We start from the raw sequence: 25,347 nt of genomic DNA on the forward strand, positions 1-25,347 counted from the left end.
ATTACTAAAATTGAGAACACTTTTCCATATTGTTAGAAGTGCAAAAGTATTATTCGACATAATATATCTTTTTTAATCATTTTGTAAAACTTGTGTTTTTAAAGACCTTTTAAAGAGGGTTCCCGTGAATAACACCTTTCTGATGTTTTATTTTCTTTGATCACTCAAAAGTACATATTTCACAGACACTACATGCAATAACAATTAATCGAAAGTCGTTCATTTGAAACATAATCTTTAATAATAACAGTATTAAAATCTTCATTAGGGAAGTAAAACTTGTATTAAAGAGGTATTAACATACATGTACATGTATATCCGTCTGTGTAACAATAATTTACGTCTCGTTGATTTAAATCAAGGCCGTTATTCAAATGTAATATTGTCACGAATAATTATTTACGTGTGCATTGTACCAATCTACAAGTACCTGGTCGGCTTGCTTCGTCACATCCTAGTTTTCGTTATTTATTACTAATAAATAGATTTACTTGATATAAAACTACTTTTTTATTGTCGTAGGGCCACGTTTGAGTAATTAAAGCAATACTTTACCAATGATAGCATAACTGGTATATATTTCTTGTATAATGCTTATAAAATCCAATCATTAAAGTTTAATATTTGTTGTTATATGTAAAATTGTTAATGGAAAATCAAATGGGGAATGTGTCAAAGAGACAACAACCCGACCATAGAGCAGACAACAGCCGAAGGCCACCAACGGGGGTTCATGTGTTTATATGAACTATATAATAACTAAAGAAATATAGATGACATTTTTGTTTGTCTATGCACTTTATGATATTGGGTTGTCAAAACTTGTTTTTCTGTAATGATATTAGCGTATAATAATATATTACATGTATCGTGTGTGTTCTTCACCGGTTTCATTATATTATGCATTCCGGATATTACTACAGCATGAACCCAAACGTTCTGATTGGTTAACAATGAAGGTCTTTTATAACAGAAATTCAACAAACATTAATATACAATCATTGAAATTAGTCAGGAGTCATTTAGATTCTTTAACAGCGACGATAAAAGGCGGTTTATTGGTAACTTTACGGTTTCGTTTATGTTTTTACATTGTTGGAGGCCGAATGGCGATCTTTAAATTCACTGAAGTGTCTGTTTATAAGGATTCTGTTTCCAAGAGGCACGTCGTGGAGCAGGTAGTATACAAGTAACTATACTAAACAAGTCGAAAGAACCAAACGAAACATTCTAAGTCATAAACCAAACAAAGCCAAAATCAAACGGATAATAGAAACTAAATACTGAGCAACAAGAACCACATCACATGCAAAAATAAGACTTTCGCATTTGTATTTCTAATTTAAGTTGGGTTCGTGTTGTTTATTCTTTGCTTTTCTATGATGTGTCAAGTATACTATTGTTCGTCTGTTTGTCTTTTTCATTTTTAGCCATGGCGTTGTCAGTTTGTTTTAGATTTATGAGTTTGACTGTCCCTTTGGTATCTTTCGTCCCTCTTTTAAATGATGTTACATCATGGAATACACCCCTTATTCAAAAAGCTATGGATTTTTTATGAAGTTGCATGTAACATAAATAGGAAAAAAGTAACTATGACTTATTCATGATAGCTATTGAAGACCTATTGGTTGGCTTCTGCTGCTGTCTGTTCTATGGTCGGGTTGTTGTCTCTTTGACACATTCCCCATTCCGATTCTGAATTTTATCAAGTAATATCACATACCTCTTAGGATTATTCTCCATTTTATTCAACAAATGAAACTTAACAAATAATTTAACAATAAATATTACATTATATAGTCGACCTCGCAGGACTTTTATTGTAATTAATCGTATATCCTTTCATTGTAAATTCCAATATTGCTTCTAAATAATCTATAACAACTCTGTCGGCCCATGAAAGAGCTGCAATGTCATCTAAAAATCCGCCATGGCCGCCATATTTGGGCATCAGCATGAAAAAGTTAGGATAATATTTGAATAGATCTAATGGAATGTTTTTATTAGAATGAAGAGGGTCGTCCTCACTCGAAATAAATAATAATGGCACCGATATATCGTCCACATCTCTAAGGGGATTGTTTCTATCCCAGAATTCTTCTAAATCACTGTACCCGTACATTTTACAAAACACAGCCTCATCGAACTGTTTGTAAGTCCAAGCTTTTAGAGCTTTCGGAACATCAATAATTTTCGTCAAAGCTTTAGCGTGTTTCCAGACAACTCTCTTTAATAATGTTAAAAATAAAAGATCATATATACCCTGTAATTTCGTTGACGTTCTATGAGCAACTTCAAAGGAAGCAGATACGCTTACTCCAGCGCTAATTTGAGCAGACGATCCAAATTCACCCAGATACGAGAGTAAACACTCACTTCCGGTTCCGTAAGATACACATGTTACAAGTGCTTTTGGATATTTTCCATTTATGTATTTAATAACTTGCCTGAAATCCGAGGGGTCGCCATAGCTTTGTAGTTTTGGGGTTGTTAAAAAAGAATTTCCCAGTCCTCTTCTATTAAACACAACAGGTTGAAATCCTCGTTTGGATGCGTATTGACATATTTTAGAAAGCCCACCTGCAGTTCCGCATAGTCCTGGAATAACTATTAACACAGTTCTTCTTTTCTTTCGATGAAGATGTAAATTTACAACCCAATCTAGCGCTACCACACCCCTATCTTTCAACTGAAGATATTCCCGTTTAAACTGAACACTGCATTGTGGAATAAAAAACGGTAAAAATGTCTGAATATGTTTATTTCTAATCCAAAAGGGCGGCGAAAACTGACGAGTTGCTAATCTACACTTTTTAATAAGATGTGATGCTAAAGTCGATTCTTTGAAATATAACCTTGGATATATTTCGGTAGTTTGTAGCAAAGTTTTAAAGTAACACAAAGCACTCCATAAAATAGTTCCAATGATTGCAACATAAAATGGTAAATATATAATCGTATAAAATGCTAACATATTAGGAGACTCTGATTTTTCTTTCACTTCTTCACCTTTCTCTCTCTCCGGTATTGATAATCCAAATGATAAGTTGTAAAAATTTGATAATGTAATGTCCAGTTTCGGAAAACATCGCCTTACGGGCAGAAAACACTGTTCGCTGATCATTTGAACCGTAATAACGCTGTCATCAGTTATAACTTCAATGTCACGCATCAATGAACAATATAACTCCGCCTTATTAAAGGGGTCGTTGTATCTTCATGTAATGTCAGAGATATAATGTGAAGTGATCAACCGCTCTGTTACGTCTGTAAAAATATTGGAAAAATAATTATATTAATATATTGACTCTCTGCCAATCAGGATACAGAGACTTACTCCTAATCATTTTTAATACAATAAGAGAAATCCAATTTTGCTGCGATAAACAACGAAAAGTGTGAATTACTTTCGTTGGGTATCACAACGATCGTGATTAAACACATTTGATTAACATTCCTCAATGAAATATCCTGTCAGTATTATCTTAAGTATGTCTTATCGATATATAGGTATTTATTTTACAGAATTTTAGATTCTTTCTTGCATGTAAGCTGTAATAGTTGATTTATCGCAGAAGCAGATAGTCTATATCAATCATTACGTCTAATGTTTCAAAAGAACGTAAATAGCTGGTTCTTATGATGATTATTTATCAATCTACAATTTACCTTGTGGGTGTGGGACTTGTTTTATTTCTTAAAAAAGGCTCCTGAAAGTTTGTTTCTATTGAAAATTTATGAAAATAATTAATACAAAGTTGATTATAGACAAAAAGTAAAATTGAGAATAGAAATGGGGAATGTGTCAAAGAGACAACAATCCGACTATAGAAAAAACAACTTCAGAAGATCACCAACAGGTCGTCAATGCAGCGAGAAGTTCCTGCACCCGGAGGCGTCCTTCAGCGGGCCCCTAAACAAATATATACTAGTTCAGTGATAATGAACGCCATTCTAATTTCGAAATTGCACACAAGAAACTAAAAATTTAAATAATACAAGACTAGACCTTGAAGGCATAAAACTTTGCTCTGTGCTCGGAGCACAAAATCATGCTCGAAACATGAAATCCAGCAATTTGATTGGTTGATTTTCGAGTCTGAGTACACAAATCATGCTCGAAAGTTTTATGACCGTGAGGCCAGATGCTCCTGACTAGGGACAGGTGCAAAAATGCGGCGGGGTTAAACATGTTTATGCGATCTCATGATCAACCCTCCCCTATACCTCTAGCCAATGTAGAAAAGTAAACGCATTACAATACGCACATTAAAATTCAGTTCAAAAGTAGAATGCTATTCCCGAAGTAAGTAATTCATATTTAAGTCGGAAATATTGTGTGGTCCGAGTGTAAAAGACCTAATTATCCAACACAAAGGTTTGTAACAGTGGAACAGAGAGTAATTACAACAGACACCAACCACTGAACTATATAAGGGGCTTCAGACTACATCAGACGATGATATACAGAATGTCACTTCAAGTTTTAAACATGGGGTCTAAACGTTCAAAATTCACCCTCACCTGCAACAGTGATGTATATGTTTTTTATAACATGTTAGAAAAGAAACCGGTAAACATTCGCACAAACGGACAAGACTCATGATGCATAAAGGTACTATAAAATAAAGACAGTAAGTATACTTTATAGTATCCTCTAATACACGTTTTGGTTCTGTTTAACAAATGTCGTTGCATATTAGAATTATTTTTAGCAAATGCTCAATTTTTCTGAAAAAAATTATTTGTATTAAAAGGAAAAAAGTTATCTATTTAATCAAAATTTCATAAATTATGATTGTATAAAATGTACTATACATGTATGAAATTATGACATATTTCTACATGACCCACCAATTTCTCGTGTATATTTAACTTAAATATCTATACTTAACCTTTATGTGAAAGCTTCTAGGGAAAAAATAAGAAGATAAGAGCTGAATAAAGATTCAAATACACTAAACCAAGTATGAAATATGTGTCATTTATGGCGGTCTGGTAACAGAAAAAAAAGAGTAACGAAAGTTATAACTAAACTATATGTACAGGAATAAAGACCCCTTCAAACATTCATCAGTACTGTAATTTAGCCATTTAGCAATTTTCCATTTCCTACGTAGATTCGAGAACGTTAGTCGTCTGAGACAGGACAGGAATATAAGACAGCCACTTCCAAATGAGTGTTTTTTTGGGTAGAAACTGTGCATCGCATCATGCCCATCCGTCACCACCACAACGCCCCTCTGCACATGTATGGTTTGTACAAAACATATAACGTGTTTTTCGTACATAATATTGTAAGCTCATTATAAGCCATGGAATCTTAGCTTAGCCTCATCAACTCCCCAAATGTGCATTTTGGGGGATCCAAAGGGGGGGGGGACGTCCGGCGGTTGAACGCCCCCTTTTTTTGGACGATCAATGCATTTGAATGGGAGCATATAGTAGGAACCCCCTTTACTCTGGGTTGGGAACCCCCTTTTTAAATGGCTGGATCCGCCCAAATGTGTCTTATTGACATCATGTAATCTATTACAGAATAATTCAGGAATGATTTGCATGAAACCACTTAATTAGGATATCCAATAATAGTACTTATTTATCGTAGGACATGAAGAAAATTTGTCCGTACGGAACAGATCTCAACTTCAGTAGTTTTACATGTATGCATATCATTCCGAATTCATTTTATTTTGTTCCAGTTTATTGACTTATGCAAGCTTTTAAATACATCAAATTATCTAACAGTTAAATAAGATCTCTGGAGGACAGATTATGTGATGATTTATTATTGCTAAGTCATGTTTTTTATGTCGGCAGTTTTTTTTCAATCTTTATGTAAATGTGTTTAGTTGTATAACCTTGATAATACGCAAGTTAATTCCTTGCTCCTTTATCTTCGGTTTATTTTTGCTGCGTGATCTTCGCTTCACGTTTTTTGTCGAAGTCGTGATCAGAAAAAGATTATTACATCCATTTATTTTGTATCTAGACCAATTAAGTGAAACTCAAATTTAAAAAAAAAAAAACTGAAAATAATATATATAAAATATTTAGCTTTTCTTAGGTACAATGTATTAATGGAAACATGAACAAAATTATATTATGTGTTTGTCTACACCCTCGTCCTTAGTTCTCTGTATTTATTAAGTCAAATTTGCAATATATATACATGTACCACATATCATACACGGAAAAAAAAGGAAACTTCATAACAAATTTAATAAGCATTTAAATATAATATCGTGAAATGGTTGGCAACAATCTGCACTTTTACATTAAATATACACCAGCAGTCGTAATCAACACAAATTATATACCTTTTATTATGTAATATGCATTTATTTATTTATCAAAAAAATCCAAACACCGTGTTATATTGTTAACATGAAAACTGTTATTACCTATTTTTTATTAGGCATATATTCGATTCCAGATTTCATCATAAGTAATTTGATCGCATATCTTCATGCTTGATTTGAATTTTTAAATTTCCGTATGTTTATATAAACGCACTCAAATCTTTCATTCTTCGGATTAATAAACTTATAATTTTTATTTTGTTTATTTTGTTTATCAAAGGGATTTCGTATACATAAAATATAACTGCCAATGAAGTAGGTACATTATTATGCTGATTTAGTCAATTATACTAAGTGAAACTTGATTTATACTTTAATTTCATGTATAGCTGAACGACCACTGATTTTGAACAAATATGATTAAATTTACGTCAGACGCCATTACAAAGTTTAGAAATTATATTTAAAGTTCATAGTCATTATATCATTTGATTATGGATAAAAACTTCGAAATGTAATTTTGACCATCCGTTCTCGAGGGGGAAATCGTACGCGATGTATCCGTGGGAACCGAAACTCCTCGCTACATATGTTTTAAATATGACAATAAAATATTAAGGGAAATTGACATATATCTTGCTAAAAAATAAATCATTTAAACCTTTACTTATTGCTTAGGGCAGCATAGCTACGTTCAGTTGGCGTCTGATGGATACTGGATATATGTCTCATTGTGGCAATCATTCTCCATCCTTCTTATTTTTATAAGATGAAAATATCAGAAAATTGGTGTTTTATTTCCGCCATACCTAAGTCAGGAACCTGGTGTTCAGTAGTTGTCGTTTGTTGATGTGACTCATAAGTGTTTCTCGTTTTTGTATAGAAATGACCGTTAGTTTTCCAGTTTAAAAGGTTTTAGATTAGTCATTTTGGGACCCTTTATAACCTACTGTACGATGTGAGCCAATGCTCCGTGTGAAGACAGTACTTGGACCTTCAATGGTTTTTCTTTCACAAATTGTAAGATGAAGTGTTGTCTCATTGGCACTCATACCACATCTTCTTAAATCTATATGTTCATGTTTGGTCCAAGTCAGGATGAGTGATTTTGAACGGCGTTTAACATTCATGGGGGAAAAATGATGCATATTCTGGACGATATTAATGTAATATGAATAATAAAACATCTCTGTATTAGTCGAATTTTTAACATGCGTGCTAGTTTATGAGGTGACAGTCCACAAGGCGACAATTTCACCCTAATCTGACACGTTATTCTGACGTCAAGTCGAACGGTCTTTGCTCTTACTTTTTGATTTACGCAGTAATTTAATTTACCTTTTGACCATCAAATGACAACTGAGACTAGTTTCCAACCATTGAGGAATCTTAATTAACAGTTGTTCTATTTAATTAAACATGCAACTTTGTTAAACATGTACATATATTTCATTTGCAAATGCAACGGTTGATTTTCAATCTATAATTTTTTGTTAGTCTTTATAAAGTTTATTGACTCCTGCGAATAAGAGGTGGACTTAAACCATAAACACATACATGTATCTATTGTTGACCTCTTGTTATTGTCCTTTTTTCATCGTTGGGCATTTAATATGTTATTTCAAATTGCAAAGTATCATTTTGTCATTTGAAATTTTACATTTATATAATATTTTAGTTTGATTAACAAATGTACATGTAGCCCTGAGGGGATAGAAAGGATGGTGACCGGACACTTAACTTAAACAGCTGTCGACACGCACATATCATTTTATTAATTGAATAAACTCCAAGTGTTCGTGTTTCGTCCCTCACACTTTTTGCCCAAAAGCTGTTTTATTTGATACATTTTTATTGATCATATTTTAATACTGGTAAATGCACCTTTTCACCTAATAAAACATTTGAATATAATCATCATATATTTTCTATCCTCATTTGCTTTCCCTCTTTCACAAAGTGAAAAAAAATCATGTTCACGTTAATATTCATTTAAAAAAAGAATAAACAAAAAATTGAAAGACGCATACAAATTATTAGGTGTGCCTCATAAATTAAATGTTTATCAACACGACAGTAACGAAAAAAAAAAAAAAAAGGAAATGATTTGTTCGGCTTTAAAATTCAGGGTGAGGCTAAAATATGTCACTATTTAAAATTTAGTAGTTGCCTCTTCATCAAATAGATTGATTAATTCCTGGGATGCAATAAACTGCATGTTTATTCTGCGATTCTTTTCTAATTCAAATAAAAATCAATCATAATTTACAATATCTGTTTCTAAATATAAGTAAAATTAAAAGTTAAAGGAACTGATTACCATTCCCATTCTATAACGTTGCCTCAATTGTTGGTGCATCCACCCATCCCCCTTAATTAATCAAAACTGTAGACCCCCCCCCCCCTTTTTGTCAATCAATACTTTGACTACATATTTGCCATCTCTTGGACATACACTTGTCATTGATCATATTTGATATCTAGTTATTAGATACATACATGTACATGTACATGTAGATTTTTGTTAAAAGTTTTTAAGTTGTGTGATTACTAGTATGTAAGTTTTATAGATAATTGAGTAAATGCATAATAAAATCACAAATACTGACTTTGTAGAATTTCGAAAGATCTTCAAAATTCATCAACACAAATATGATGACTTACCCTAAACAATTTATTTCCTGCAACTTTGTTCCTTTTTAAATTATAAATCGAAGAACGTCGAATGCATGTGTAAGCTGAACATATTTATTAAATGGACTGTAGACAAAATATGTGTACAAGGTCATAGGTATTATATGATTAGTATTATAGATTAAGACGATTTGTTTACACGTTTTCAAATTAATCGTATGACTTTACTTCTGACGACACGAGTCACATTATTACGGAAGTCGGTAACTGTATATAATGTTTATATTTACTAGTCAGATAGATTTATTTGAGAAGCATAATTAAATCAATGTTCTTATAAAGATCGCACATTACAGAATTTCTTTAATGGATGCATGGACTAGTGTTAAGCGTTGAGCAGCACGATAACATGAAATTCAGGCGAAACATATCAATCTGATATGACTATAAACCCTTATTTATACATGTTATACTAAACCGACATCCCGAACCGAATTTAAATATGCTAGTTAACAAGGCATAACGGTATAATACAACCAACCCAGACGCATTATTCCAGTTCCAGTAATTCATTCTTTGGATGTAGTTGTAAAAGTTACGTGTAGAGAGCCGTGGTGTAGTGGTTAGTGCATCGGACTACTAACACAAAGGTTCCTGGTTCGATTCCCGTTCGGGATGAAAATTTCAGGAACTCAATTTTCGGCTCTCCCTTGACACCATTCGCGAGTATGGTCTTGAGGAAACGATGATAGTCCGTCGGAAGGGGACGATAAATGGCTGACCCGTGTTAAGAGAGAGCCATATCTCTTGCACGTTAAAGACACCCTTGTAGATTTCGAAAAAGAGTAGGCTAATGCCGCTACAAGGCAGCACTCGCACCCGCAAAGTGGAAAGGGATTTATATAAGTTGCAAAAACTTGTTTCCCAATCCACTATAAATAAATATGTTTAAACTAAAAGTTACGTGTTTGACACGACTTGTGAAAGAACCCCTCCCCCTCCCCCAACAACTCCTCTCGTGGCGAGCACCCTTATTCGATATTCTTCTTATTTATCATAATCAACAAATATTATAGAAAAAGTCTCACCAGCGAGTAATTAAACACACGTGTACACGACAAAAAGTTTACGAACATATATGAATATTAATTTCTCTGTGCTAAATTGGAAATGCAAAGATAGAAACTTCAAATTAATTTTTAAATGATAAATCACGAAAATATGCACGTGAAGAATTTAACATATAAGATTTCTGGGAATTAAGATTTTATATTTATTAACATTTGAAATTTTGGAAGTCAAGATGTTGAAACCAATATATCCCGTAAGAAGTAGGTTTCTACATCTTCACTACTAATTTTCAAAATGTTAATAAATATAAAATCTTAATCTATAAAGAAATTACCTTATGACAGTGACTAAATAAAATAACAGTATGGCCTTGACTATAAAAAAAATTACCGTATGACCTTGAATAAAGAGAAATCTACTTCATACCTGTGCATTTGCCGTGAAGGACAATATACAATGTATACCATCAAATTCTTCAATACAAAATACTCACAAAAACTTTAAATTGATAAATGATAGCAAAATCATGTACATAAAAACAAACGAGTTAGATATCTCTGAGGAATAAAAATATATACTTGGAATTTTCTATATCTCATTTAAGGCACTGAACAGTACTGTATGTTTATGCATGGTTTCTAGAAAAAAATGCTATACTCTTTTTAAGTTTACTTTCTTTGATGACCTTTGTTTTATCATCGATTTAACATGCAAAATAACATTATCTGAAGTTGACTCGTTCAGCGTTTTGCTTATATATACATATTACGTAACTAGCTTTCTTTGGGGATTGAGAGAGTACAACATACTTCATTCTTTAATTATTATTACTGAAGTAATCGGTTTCATTGTGAAACACTTGATGAGGTAATTGGAATAAAAGTGTTATTACTAAACTTGTTGGCATTAATTGAGTGATAGAAATGGATAGCATATGTATTATGCGTATCTATAGACTTTTAAGTGAAATCACTAGTTAGTGTAATATCCGAACAACCTGGGAACCACAAACCTTCTATTGACTCTCACATAAACGTACATACAAACCATTTTGAAATGTGATCATGCTTAGAATTAAATTGTCATTTACGTTGATAAACGAAAGCCAAAATTCTCGACTCTGCAACTTTGAAAAACATTATCTTCTCTATGATATTTAAATAACCAATGGAAACTCATTAGAGAGCAGAAAAAATAGAAACAAAAGTTTGTAACCCAGAACAAATGTTACAATAGATCTTTCAAAGGTATACTTTTTATCAGCAGGTTACATCAACGTATGTTCACCTAGATTTCTGTTAGTGTGAGCATTCTCTTATACGGTGGTATTTAGTGCTAAAAACGGTATATATGTACTAATAAATATCAAAGATATTGTTTTACAAATTTACAAAAAAATGTTTATGTAAGTATTAAAATGCAACGGTCCCCCGATCCCTGTTGCGTAAAATTTTACCAATCTCTTCATTATTATTTTTTTTGTTGTCAAAACTATGGTTTTGATAATGGGATTTACAAACGGTCGACTTGTTGGCAAGTACAATTTTTGGTCTAGCTGTTTATATGTTCCTGACCATGCGCGTATGGTCCGGACCGTATACGTACGATCGGACCGTATGAGTATACGCGTATGGTCCAGTACGAGCTGAATCCTATTTTGGAACACTCAATGTGGCACTTGCTACAACAAGTAACGTTTTATTTTTGTTTAACATTTGTTCATGTTTGCAGTTCATGGATGTTCCTTCGCATATATTTTTTTGTTAAGTTGCTAAATGTAGATTATACCACTGCATACGCATCGAGTGTAATACGATATTTATCCACTCGAGACAGTTATATTTTCAAATGTAAAACGCGAGGCTTCCCAGACCGTTTTAAATATTTAAAATTTAACTGTCGAGAGTGCATAAATATCGTTTTACACGAAATTTGGTGGTGGAATCTGTTTCTCTAATGATTTTCTAACATTATGCAGGCAAACTTGTTCCTTCTTTTCGAATGATCTGCAAAAGATGTGTTCTTTCTATGCATGGTCGTTTTTTTTTTCATGCCGTCACTCACAATAGGAAATTCAGCGGAAAGCAAAAAAAATCGACGTCATAAACGGATTTTAACAAATGAAGTACTGAGATCAAACGATGTTCATTAAATTTTTTTATACAATGGGTGCAGAAAGGGATAAATTGACGAAGACTAAGAGAAACATTCTCAAACAATTGTCCTCCCATTTTATGTTTACTTCATATATCTTCAATTTCAGTGATCACAATTCAATTAAGGGACGACATCAATAGTTCAATGAAGGATAACACAACTTAATTCATATAGTTTTTTCACTGACCCCCTCTTAACTTAATTTGGGAAAAATTGATTGCTAAATAAGGATATATGAAAAATCGATGTCAATTTATACAAAATTTGCAGCAATTTGACCCCCTACCCCCAAACTATTTGAATTATTTTTTTTATCCTTCATTGAATGTTTGATGTCGTCCCTAATGTATAACTGATCGACATGCTAAATGCAAGAGATTATCAGAGTTGAATAGTGTGGTCTTTTTAAATAGTTAAAATATAAAGTTTTTATTTCAATTACAAATGAACTTTTTTATATTAATTTGAGAGTTAAGTTATGTTGATCTGTTCTATGCATTTGTATCTAATAAACTCTGAGAATAAACTTGACCAACTTCTTAATATTAGTCAGACCGCTGGCGTACGGTCCGACCGTATGAGTATTTTGAAAAAGTGCGAGTACGGTCCAAACTACTCATACGGTCTGGAACACATATACAACACTCCAGTGTTTACAAACAGATTTACGAGTGGATTAAACCATAGGTCGATGATGGGGTTATAAGTACAGAGATTTGTAAATACTCAGATCTAATTGAAAATGAAGGTATCGAAGATTGGTGTTTATCTATAATTTATTGAGACTGCATTTGTATCTACTGTTGTCTTACCACATAGCTTACGTCATAATATTGAATGTTAACATGTTTCGTCAGCTGCCAGGCATAATTTACGTCTTACACAATTTCAATTGGTAAATATTTAAACTGTGAAAAACTCCTACACAGTATTTTTAATATTTGATTTCATTCAATAAGAAACATAGCGAAGTTTGTTAATTAAAGTTGTATATACTTGTCGATACAATCCGTTGATACATGTAGTTACGTACTTGTATCTACATTGTAATTAGTTTTGATTGATTTCAAATTAACTGAACAATAAACCCAAATATATGTAAAAAGGAAAGTGTGTATGACATTCGACCTTTTAATGTTGGATAATTTTATTTCAAATCGCATCTTTAATTTCAAGTTGAATAAATAAATGTTTATTAAAGTGAGATGTGAGCTGTAGATATATAGATATATACGAACCTGTATGGCATTTTGCTTATTTGAAATAATGTTGTTTTTTCGTCGCTTACAGGAGAGCCTTGATGAATGGGAAAAGGGGGAGGGTAGTCTCAGTTGCAGCTCCATAATTTGAATCTATCTTTTGTTTTGTACGATCGATGCATATGCAGATATATGGTTGAAACCCTTTCCTTATCCTGGGTTGTGAACCCCTTTTTAAATAGCTAGATCCGTACCTGGGTGTATATTTCTGTAGGTTATTTTTTTAACCCTATCCAGACCCTCTTTATATAGGATGCTTCGCACTATCTCTATCCTACATATTTATTGGGGCTTCGGACCAAGGACGGTATAAACAGCTGGAAGTTTACTGATCGTCGTTATAAGAGGGGAGGCTTTATTTAGATAAAAATGGAAGTATACAGCTTTTTGTCATCAGAACACTTGTTGCTTGTTGGTGTAAAAAGTGTAAACATACAAGCAATGATCATCCTATTTGCGCATGCGTTTCTGCTGAACAGATTTACAAATGTAAAGAAACGACAATAAATCATCCTATTTGCGCATACGTTTCGGCTGAATAGATTAACAAATGAAAAGACACGACAAGAAATCATCCTATTTATAATTATCATTCGTTAGTGAACAAAAATAATAACTCATTATACCTGATTATAATCTGATTTGATCTGATTTTGGTTTCTTCAAAGGAAAGCCATAGCATCCTGGCTTGGCAAATTATCACATGAATGAAATACTGTTAATTCGGTTGTTTCAGAATTTTTCCCGGAAACCTTACATTCCGTTATTGTGTTGCAACTTTGGCGCAGTTCCGATATAACAGATACATCCTAGCTAACTATGTTTCACATTGACATATATACGCGGTTATTAATGAAATAAGTACGTAAGTATGTATCAAACAAAAGTTTGTTGTAGATCAGGAGAAGATATGCTAAGGATTACCAAACATATATTCAAAGTCATAAGACGAAAAGCATATAACTGCCATAGGTCAAAACGAAAAATGACAAACAACAGCTACACAAAACTTAACACAAAACACCGGCCACATAAAAATAGACAAATGAAAACGAACCCCCATCAAAAAACAGCTGTTAGGTAGTGATCGCATGTGCTCCTGAAAGGTAAGTGATCCTTCTGCACAAGAGACACCCGATAATATGCTATATCAATTGATAAGGCATCACACAATAGCAAATTTGTAATTGCCTCTTTTAAACATGTTTTGTGATATCTCAATCCCCCTTAATACCTCTAGACAATGTAGAATAAACAAACACACAACAATATGCACATCAAACCGCAGTTCCAAAAAAATCAGTTCGATGTCGGAATAAAAACAGAAGAAACCTGCAAAATGAAAAACGATATATACATTAAATAAAGGGCTGCGCTTTAGCGCATGATACGCCCGTTGCTCCTATAACTTGTCTTTTATGCTTTAAATGAATGTATATGATCAACTAGAAATAGTGTGAGCCCTGTCAAATACCCCCCCCCCCCGCAAATAATAAATAAAAATGCACAAAAAAATTGACAATATTAAGATCATTAGATATAAACAATTTTTCAAAGTTGCATAAAATTTTGTGAAAGCGTTATTGTCCCAATATTGGAAAATCTCCCCTTTTTTAAGCATAAAAATTCATAACACGGAAATGTAAAATCTGAAATTTATAAAAATTGAAAGGGAGCTTACATCAATAGGGTATAAAAAATTCACCAAAGTTTCATGGACATTGGTGAAAGCCTTTTTGAGTTATTGTCCGAAGTGTCGAAAATTCCCCCTTTTTTATGAATAAAGCCCCATAAATCCAAAACTTCAAATCTGAAATTTAAAAAAAAACGAAAGGGAGCTTAGTACGTCAATAGATATAAATAATTCACTTAAGTTTCATGTAAATTGGTGGAAGTGTTTTTGAGTTATTGTCCGAAGTGTGGACGACGGACGGACGGACAACGGTATACCATAATACGTCCCGTCTAAAGACGGGCGTATAATAAAAGACTGTGCTTTAGCGCATGATACACCCGTTGCTCTTTTAACTTGTCTTTTATGCTTTAAATGAATTTATATTATCATCTAAAAGACGGGCGTATAAAAAAGGACTACTTTTTAGATATGAACTTGTGTGTCCCGTTCCCACCACTAAGTTCACAAATCCTTTATTCTGTCCTCTATCCTTCGCTTCTTCATTCATTTTAAATTCAAACTTTTGTTCGGACATTTTGTTCGTGCTTTCAGAAGTTGATCTTACTTTTGACGGTACATAAGTATATATAAGATATTTAGTCAAAATGGCATGTGTTCTAAGCAATATTTTTTTTTTTTTTTTATTATTTTTTTTTTTTATTAAAGTGTCACGTATTGATTAACATCTGAACAATATACAGTAAAACATATACAATATTTAAAATAATCAACACCCAGCCAAACAAATTGACTTATGAGACACTGTAAAAATATATTACAAAGTTATAAACATGTATACTAATAACCATTTTCATTTCATTGAATTGTTTGTTTCATCAAAATTCTTTTTAAAATTCTGGGTAAAAAAACAAACTTTCAGGTTTAGAATAAAATGTAAAAAAAAAAAAAAAAAAAAAAAAAAAAAAAAAAAAAAAATATGTGATTGACAGAGTATTTTCATGATAAAAATTCATAAACAAGTAAGTTAAATACTAAACAAGATTAATAAGTTAATAAAAATATGCTGTTTGCTTTTGACTAAAAATACTTCGATAAAAGGTTGTTTACAAAAGTTTTAGATCAGATATCTACATACAGTTTCCTTCGAGTGAAAAATTTATGCAGTTGTTTACATAATAGTTTTTGAATCGTATCACAATTCATTATTTCAATAAATTTTTCGTCCATACTAATATTTTGAAAGTTAACAATATGTTTTGAAGCTTCATAAAAAATGTCAAATCTTAAATCACTGTACAAGTCACATTTCATTAGAAAATGTTTTTCGGTTTCAACTTCGCTTAAATTACAGAATTGACAAAGTCTGTTTTGAACTGGTACTGGCGGCCTGGAGTAACGTCCTGTTTCAAGCGCTAACGGTAGCGAACCCGCGCGGAACATAGCCATAAGTCTTCTTTGCGATTTTGGTAAATTTTGCCGAACATATGGTTCCACAGATACATTGTTTTTGTAGAGTCTGTATGTGCGCAGTTTATTGCCGTTTATCTCGTTGGCTTTGTCATTGAATAAATCTTTTTTCCACTCCTGATTGTCTAATTCTAAGAGTTTTTCATTTGCAATTTTCATCACTAATTTAGTAGATAGCGTAGTGTCTTGTACCAATAAGTCCATATCAATCTTGTCTATCAGTTTGTTTACCATGAATGTCCATCCTTTGCGTCGACGGGCCGAATATTTCAAAATTTTGCTCAACATTCTCGTTTCGTCCAATCTATATAACTTGCACAATAGACGTGTGCAGGACTTCCTCTGTTTGGTTTCACAAGATGTCCAACCCATATCCCCTCGAGAGGATAAATTTGAAGTGTTTTTACCGACGGATAGAAAATATTTACACGCACGGTTCTGTACAGATGTTATTTCACTGAAAGTCTTTGTTCCCCATATTCCACTTCCATACAAAAGTATCGGCTCAACAACTGTTGAATAAAGCTTCGTGTAAACGCCATGTGTCATTCCACCAGCAGCCACAACTTTACCGCACAATGCACCTAATGCTCTACTGGCTGATTTTGACAGTTCTCTCGCGTTCTTCCGAAATGTTAGATGCTCGTCTAACCATATTCCAAGATACTTGTATGAATCTATTTTCATTATGTTGTGTCCACTACATTCAAAACTATACTCGGATATCGCTATTGATTGAGGACGAAAATGAACAACTTTTGTTTTATCTGCATTAACGGAGAGTTTCCATGTTTCACACCATTCCGTAACAACGTTCAGCATTTGCTGCAGACTGTTTTCATCCGGTGCTATCAATGCTATATCATCAGCATATAGTAAAATGCTCAACATAGTATCGTCTATACGTACACCACAGTTCAGCGCGTTAATATGTTCTGCTAAGTCGTTTATATAAACGGAAAAAAGAGTTGGTGACAGAATACATCCTTGTTTTACTCCGTTCGCTACGTTAAACCAAGGGGTTAAGTCATCATTTAATCGGACAGTGCATTTGACGTCAGTGTAAAGTGACTGTATCGCTTTAAGAAAGCTTCCGTGTATTCCCAAGGCTTGTAGTTTATGCCATAGTAGTGTTCTATTTACGGTATCAAACGCTTTTCGCATGTCGATAAAGCATACATGTGTGGACAGTCGAGATATTTTTCTATCGTTCAAAGTCAGGTATAACGCTTGGATGTGTTCTTCACAACTTCTACCCTTGCGGAAGCCATTTTGTTCTTCGCATAAATGATCGTTATCTTCTAGCCACTTACTAAGACGTTGATTGAGAATAATACAGTATATTTTAGATGGCACTGATATCAATGTTATTCCACGGTAGTTAAGTGGTTTACGTTCATCGTCTGCGTTCGGTTTCAATATTGGATTAATTATTCCCCTTGTCCATTCTAATGGGACTTTTCCGAGCTGAAAACATCCACTTATTATTTGGTACAGTAGTTCTATTGCTGTGTCATTTTTAAGTACTTCCGCGGGAATATCATCGATACCTGTAGCTTTTCGGACCTTTGCTCTGGTTACGGCCGTTATCACTTCCTCTCTAGTGATCGGTTCATTTAATTCCGTTATATCCCGATTGGCATTTTGACTTTCCGTTGATTGTGGAATCGTTTCTTCGTTGTTTTCATCGGAGTTAAATAGTTGTCTAAAATCTTCCTTCCACCGATCTAAAACGTTAACTTTGTCCGTTTCTATAGTTCCATCTTCATTTACAACAGCTCTAGGTATACAAGATTTCCGTTCGTTGCATATTCCTACTTTCCCGATTGATCGCCAGAAATCACGTTGGTTACTTGAAAAGAGTTTATCTTCTAGTTTTTGTCGTTCGTTATTCTGATATCGTCTTTTAAATTTACGGTTCATTCGATCAAATTGTTTTCGTTCTGTACAATAACAATCTTTTAATTTGCGCTGGACATGTCATCAGATAAAAAAATACTGATCTGATCATAATTAATTAACATGTTATCAGATCGGAATTGCTAAACATGATTGTCATCAGATTAAAATTGGTTGAACATGTCATCTGATCACAATTGCATTATGGCTGGTATGATGTTAGATTTGTCTTTAACTTTGCACTACAGGAAAGCAGTCAGAGCAATTGCATAGACATACCCCACCTCCCCCATCCCCTAATAAGAGAAGTAAAAAAAGAAAGAAGAAAAGTGAACAAAATAAAATAGGAGGGGATGAAGTAAAATTACGTATTATCGATTAAAATCTAACTTATTAATTTAAATTCATGAATTTTGTTTTTAATTTAAACTTTATATAACTTTAATTTAAATTTGTTCAAAAATGAAAGATTGGGATGCTTAATTAGGCTTGGCGATGATTGTCACAAAATTGTTCATACATGTGATCAGCATACATTTAATCTACATACATGTTATAACAGTGACATTTACAGTTACCGATATAAAGGTTGCAATTTGAGCAATTGAGTCGCATCTGTTATAAATTGACATGATTAATATAATATAATATGAAATACTCACATCTTATTCCGTGAGACTGTTACAAATGAAAAGTTAATCGGTATCGTCACAGGTGAAATCAGATTATACAAGATCATTTTTCAGGAAGTCATTAAAATTACTTAGTGTGTTTGTTTAATAATACCTATAGAAATACGTACATCAGTGACGTAGGTCGACATATATTATCAATTTTATTTTACACAAAATACGACTGATTTACTATTTAATAATTGAACAAATATGAACAACAATGAACACTGAATTTTAAATTGACATAAACTAACAAACTTTCAATGTAGAACAAATGTAAAACATGGATCAGGTAATATAAGAGACGAGGTGTGATCGTTTTTCTCATCAGATATTTATTAATGAACATTCTACATAGTGTAATACGTGACAATATACATGTGTAAATATTTTATTACAATTTTTTTTCAAACTTAACTGTGCGTTTTTTTCCCTTCTAGTTTTCCATCTCTCAGGGTCTCATGTTTTTGACAATTGTAAGTTAAAACGTAAAATTTCAATTAAGGGGACTACCATTTGATGTTATTTCTGTCCCGCCTTTTTTTATATAGGTTTATCCTGCATTTTTTAACATAACTTGTCATCCTGATTTTTGTTTTCTAAGTGTCTCATCCTGACTTTTTGTTTTATTTAACTCAAGCTCCTATTCTGCCATTTTTTTTTAATTTCATTCTAGGCCCAATCCCCCTCCCCTTAAAAATCAAGAAGAAGCTCCCTAAATGAAAATGTCATAATCCTTATAATTTCTCACGTCACAGAAACGAGATGAATTAGTATAGTTTTTTTTATTTTGCCGTCTAGTTCTATATTTGTTGATAACCATTGCATTTTTTTTATGTCCTGATCTTACCCTGTCATAAACAAGGTTATTTTTATTCTTCTTTTTTTTTGCACTTTGTATCTTCAAAGCTGAATGAAATGAATAAATCATTCTTTCAACTGATAAATTTTGCATCCATTTTATAGAGAATTACTGATATCATATCCAATCTTTCTCAACAGTCATTTATAACTAAACGTTTTTATTCTTTTTAAACATATTTCAAAATAAAAACATCAAAAGTTAAATGAGTTGTCAAGATATTTTATATATTTTTTATTAAATATAATTTTTATATATTTATGTAAACTTTGTATTTCTGAAGTGCATGTAGATATAATGTTTTTCAAGACAACCTGAGTACTTAATGATATTTTCGTGTTTTCTAAAAACTAGATTTTTATTTTTTTTATGAATCGGAAATTGTAAGACTTCCTTTGAATTTCTAATCGAGTTGAAAGTCTAAGCATGGCAGTATGAGAGGAAGAAAATGTAAAATATAAAAAAGTATAGCTTTTTAAAAAGCTGTGGACTGCTTCGCTCTATCATAATTCAATGTAATATGTGTGCATGTGTTATTTTTAGATAGTTGATTGATATAAAATGGATTTACTTTAAGAGCGTGCGTTATTGGTGTGACTCTCTGGAGATGTGCATATAGATTAAGAAAAATTGTAAAGTACTGTAACAGATAATACTTTATTGAAAACGTTGTATGCTTAGGAACATTGTTTAGCAAAACAAATCGTGCATATTGCAGATCGACAAAGCAACTAAACTTGTATTGAATTTCAGTGCGCAATATATGCATAATAAAACGAACATTAATTAATGAGAGTTGATCGGAACTGATATTCACATAGTTAACTTTTCGGCTTTTAATGACTTATCCTGAACGAGAAAAGTCTGTACTTCTTTATCTCATTTAAACCAATGACTGTTGCTGATTCTTAGCCGCATCATAAAGTAACCAATCAGTGATCAGTTATTATTTCAAGACGGCGTGTATGTCTACTGAAACTAATAGCTCCACACCGTGATGCAAAGCAAACATTTTTTTTAGTGCTACGGTACTAAAATGCTTTTTCTAAACTCCCCGTTGACAAAAACCAGTGTATCTAAAGTGCGAATCCAGCTAGTTCATTTTCACTGTCATATGCGGGTATGTCTATTGTAGAATAAAGGATCATGGGAAAACTGTATTTGTTCACGTTTTGAAAATACCAAATTAATTGATTTGAAGGAAAGTTTTTACATATTTTCATTGTGATATGTCTATATTATGTACAAACATAGCATTAGAGTTCAAATAAGTGTTATAAAAGCAACATAATATAGCATATCGATTATTGAAAGCGATCCATTTTAACTATAGATACGATGAATTATCACTGTTGGTGCAGTCATTTCTGATGTGGAATTTTCGAAGATGCGAGGAATTTTTATTGTAGAATTATGGGATGGATGCATTTGAAACAAATGAAAAAACATAGTTGATGACTTTAGAATTTATGATAAATGTATTGTCAAATTGAAATACAAACTCCTCATTCATTCTTTATCAAATATACAGCTTTTCAAACTTGTAACAAAAACGCTTCTCAAAATCTCATATTGTATTCTTCAAATTACGTTTTTCCTTGATTTGAATTTTTTTTTAAAAAGATACTTTTGTATTTTTTGGCAGTCAAAGATTGATATGGCGGCGTTTAAGTGCAGTCTATGTAAAATTGAAACGAGTACATTTGAGGACGTTATCTTCCACGCAATACATACACTTGCGAACAGAGAAATATGCATCATGAAACGCAATGGTGACAGAAAAGCTTATAAAGGATTAACTTTCCCAGTTGTACCCTCAACTGCTTCAATTTCCATATTCTGAAAAAGATAGTTGTTGGTAGAATAAATGTTCTTGACTCGATTGTTGCTTGCATGATTTTTACTGTTTAAGGTGAAACGGTATGTGACATAAATTATCCACAGTCATTAAAACATGAAATGTAAGGTGTGTGGGCGAACTTTTTTGTTTGCATTGGTACGTGACGTAGAGCAACCTTGATACCAAAAAAATGATCCGTTATGCACAGCTCGATACCAGAGGAGGATTTAGGGGGGGGGGAGGCAGGGGGTTGACCCCTTTTTGGGAAAATATTTGGTTACTTTAATAAGGAATCACTGGAGCGGGTCCCCTCTTAGGCAGTCATTGGGCCCCTACTTATGAAAAATTCTAGATCCGCGAGTGGATACTACCACAGAGGTCAAACAATGCACATTTGGGTAATTGTACACGACATGCAAGCTACAATTCATGTTTGATGATCTTAGACCCTTTAGACCTCTCTGTGGGCTATTTCGGTTACTTGGCAAAAAATCCCCAAACTGGATACACGGTTAGATTCAGCATGTCAAAGAACCCAAGGTATCCATCAGGACGTTTGTCGGGAGAGATCCGTTTGCGCCAAAAATGCGTCCTTTTGCGCAACAACTTTTTTTCTCCTATGCTACGTTTGCACCACATGTTTTAAAATGACATGATATCATTAGCGCCAAAAATAAAACATACGACTGCGCCAATTAGAAGAAAAATGACTTCCCTACTCTTTTAATCGGACTTTGAACTGGCAGTTTACACGGCAAATGTTTTCTTTTCTGGAACATATCTTTTTCTTACTGCTGCTGCATGGGCACTTCTCAATTTAATGTATGTAGTAGCTTGTAACTTAACTTTCTTGTCCAAAAACACAATGAAATTTAGAATGGAAACATTCAAGTATGAAGTATACAAAACAGTTCATATAATTCCTAATAATGATAAAGCCCATACGAATGGGGGGAACAAAGCACCGTGTCACCAACATATGCGGCTAAAATCAGAATCAGCAAAAGCTTCTATTTTCTTCTCTATTTGCATATCTTTATTAAGTATTCAGCAAAGCAGTAATTATATAAGTTCTTAGTCTCTCTCTGTACATTGACTGTCTAAAATGTGTTTTAAGTCATTTCTCTCCAGATGCTCATTTTCATGGTGAAATATCCGAACATATGATACTTTTAAGCCAAAATTTTGAATAAATATATATTAATCATTAATATTGATGATGGATTTGTGTACAGGTAAATTGGCGCAACTGAGTTACAAATATTGGCGCAATTGATACATTTGTCAAACAAAATTTTGCGCAATTGATACATTTGTAAAACCGAATTTGGCGCAATGATACCCCTGAAAAACAGTTATTGGCGCAAAAGGACTGCTGCCCTTTTGTCTATAAATTTGGAGACCACACACTTGAAAAAGGGACCAAAAATATAAAAATGCATGCATGGGATACATTTGTAATTGTCAGATTCCCGTATCTCGCTTATACTATGCAGTTCTCATTTTTTGAAATTTTCCGTGTCCCGCTATACTTTATTTCCCGTTTTCACGACACAATCATTTGACTTTCACGTGTCAAGCTTACAAAAAAAATCGTCAATCCCGCGTCACGCTTATACCCAAACGCGACCCACTATTCTACTCTTTTCTGACTCATATTAAGCTCATTATAAGTATATTAAAAAAGTAGTGTTTTTCTTATCCCTTTTTATCCCGTCTCGTTTCGGTTTGAACCATAGATAGATAAGATGTCATATGTGACAATGAGACAACTCTCCATCCGAGTCACAATTTATAAAAGTATACCTTTATACGTCAAAATACGGTCTTCAACATGGAGTCCTGGCTCACACCGAACAGCAAGTTATAAAGGGCCCCAGTGTAGAACCTTTCAAACGGAAAGACCAACGATTCAATCTATATCATAAAAAAACAAGGATAAAGATCCTTATCCGATTTATAAGAAATTAAATGGAATAAATGTTATTTCTATTGAATTTATTTAGAGTGTTTTAAAACCAAACTTTCCTCCGTAAGTTAAATTTTATCAAATCCGTCTCTTACTTTATCTATTGTTTGAGCAAGTCGGATAAATTAAGGGTTTACAGCTAATTTCCTAATGCATGTAAAGAAATACTTTGGTTGACTTGCTTGCTTTGTTTGTTCAATTGTTTATACAAACTTTGTAAATAAGATTGACATCTTTAAACACTATGTATCGGCATAGTTTAACCTGTATTATATAATTATAATATTTTAATTAAATTGGGTGTTATCATAATGATTGAACAATTAAAAAAAAAAAAAAAAAACAAAGCAAGCACGCTAACTAAAGTCTTGCTTTACATGCTTAAAAAAATACGCTGTAATAGATAAAAAAAAAAAAAGCATACAGTGAAAATGCTCCGCATATACAATACTAATGAATCGCTCTACAGTGAAAATGAAAGAATAGTATCATTATTCGACAGTAAACATGACTCGCACAAAGAAAGCATCATAGTGGAATACAGTTCAATATGAAGAAACTGAATGACAAAACCTATTCTACGTTATACAACTTTAATAATTGTGTTGAAATGAACATTTTTTTTTTGCAACAACATCATACCTGTTAGTTATAAAACACCTGCACGATCTGTTCGTGAAATGTCCTAAATATTCACCTATTTTGGTATATATTTCACAGCTATTTGGTTTTAGATGCGAAAAAAAATCCGTTCGCATCTAATGTATGCCTTTTTGTGCTTCTTTGTAACATTTGTTGTTTATGTAGAGATATTAAGATGATAACACAATATTGACTGTTGTACCCCTATTTTTGACATTTTTACTCTTTGAGTATGTTTGTTTTGTTCATGCATCGTTGACAATTTAATGGAATTTGATGCGACTGTCATATAAGTGAGAGGTTTAGCTAGCTATAAAACCAGGTTCAATCCACCATTTTCTACATTAGAAAATGCCTGTACCAAGTCAGGAATATGACAGTTGTTACCCATTCGTTTGATGTGTTTGGACTTTTGATTTTGCCTTTTGATTTTTGATTTTCCTTTTTGAATTTTCCTCGGAGTTCGGTATTTTTGTGTTTTTACTTTTCTCTTACTTTGTTTTATTAGTATAATGTATTTCTTAACATATACATTTTAACTAATTTTCTTCATTTTCTTCAAAAATAAAAAAAAGTCGTCTGTTTATTTATCATTCTACATCAGAAATTTCTGGCATATACAGTGAAAATGAAATTTTAGGCTCCTCACTTTACATACACTGAAATCAGCAATTAATTTGAAGAAAAGGTCTTTTGATCACACGACTTCTCATGTATTACAGCAATGACTTTCAAAACTATGGGTAAATCCTGAAATCACGTCTGAAAAAAATATACAAAAAGAGTGTTATTTTCCTATATTAAGTATCAAATCCCTTAAAGAAGAATAAGTGCATGTTTTTACCGAATGGCATATATACTTGAGGTGGATAAAATGCTAGCTCAAATCATATGCGTTTGTATTTTACACTGTTAATTTTTGGCCGGGTGATGCA

General features: G+C 32.7%; 1 protein-coding gene across 2 annotated transcripts; it reads right to left on the reverse strand.

The window, feature by feature from the left end:
* Positions 1–1,726: 1,726 nt before the first annotated feature.
* On the reverse strand, positions 1,727–19,211 carry LOC134681244 (protein ABHD15-like). Of its 2 annotated transcripts, none has more exons than XM_063540778.1 (2): positions 19,088–19,211; positions 1,727–3,267 (listed from the first exon to the last, which is right to left on the reverse strand). In XM_063540778.1, the coding sequence occupies exon 2, from the start codon at positions 3,170–3,172 to the stop codon at positions 1,793–1,795; it is 1,380 nt and encodes a 459-aa protein (XP_063396848.1). In that variant the 5' UTR covers positions 3,173–3,267; positions 19,088–19,211; the 3' UTR covers positions 1,727–1,792. The 2 variants fall into 2 exon arrangements, with proteins under 2 accessions (XP_063396848.1, XP_063396849.1); XM_063540779.1 differs by lacking the exon at positions 19,088–19,211 and adding an exon at positions 8,967–9,086.
* Positions 19,212–25,347: the final 6,136 nt, after the last annotated feature.

The sequence above is a fragment of the Mytilus trossulus genome, chromosome 8, assembly GCF_036588685.1.
Source record: "Mytilus trossulus isolate FHL-02 chromosome 8, PNRI_Mtr1.1.1.hap1, whole genome shotgun sequence".
Taxonomy (NCBI): Eukaryota; Metazoa; Mollusca; class Bivalvia; order Mytilida; family Mytilidae; genus Mytilus; species Mytilus trossulus.

What these genes read in the sequence shown, in the direction of transcription:
- LOC134681244 (XM_063540778.1), bottom strand. Translation starts at nt 3,172, where the DNA reads ATGCGTGACATTGAAGTTATAACTGATGACAGCGTTATTACGGTTCAA.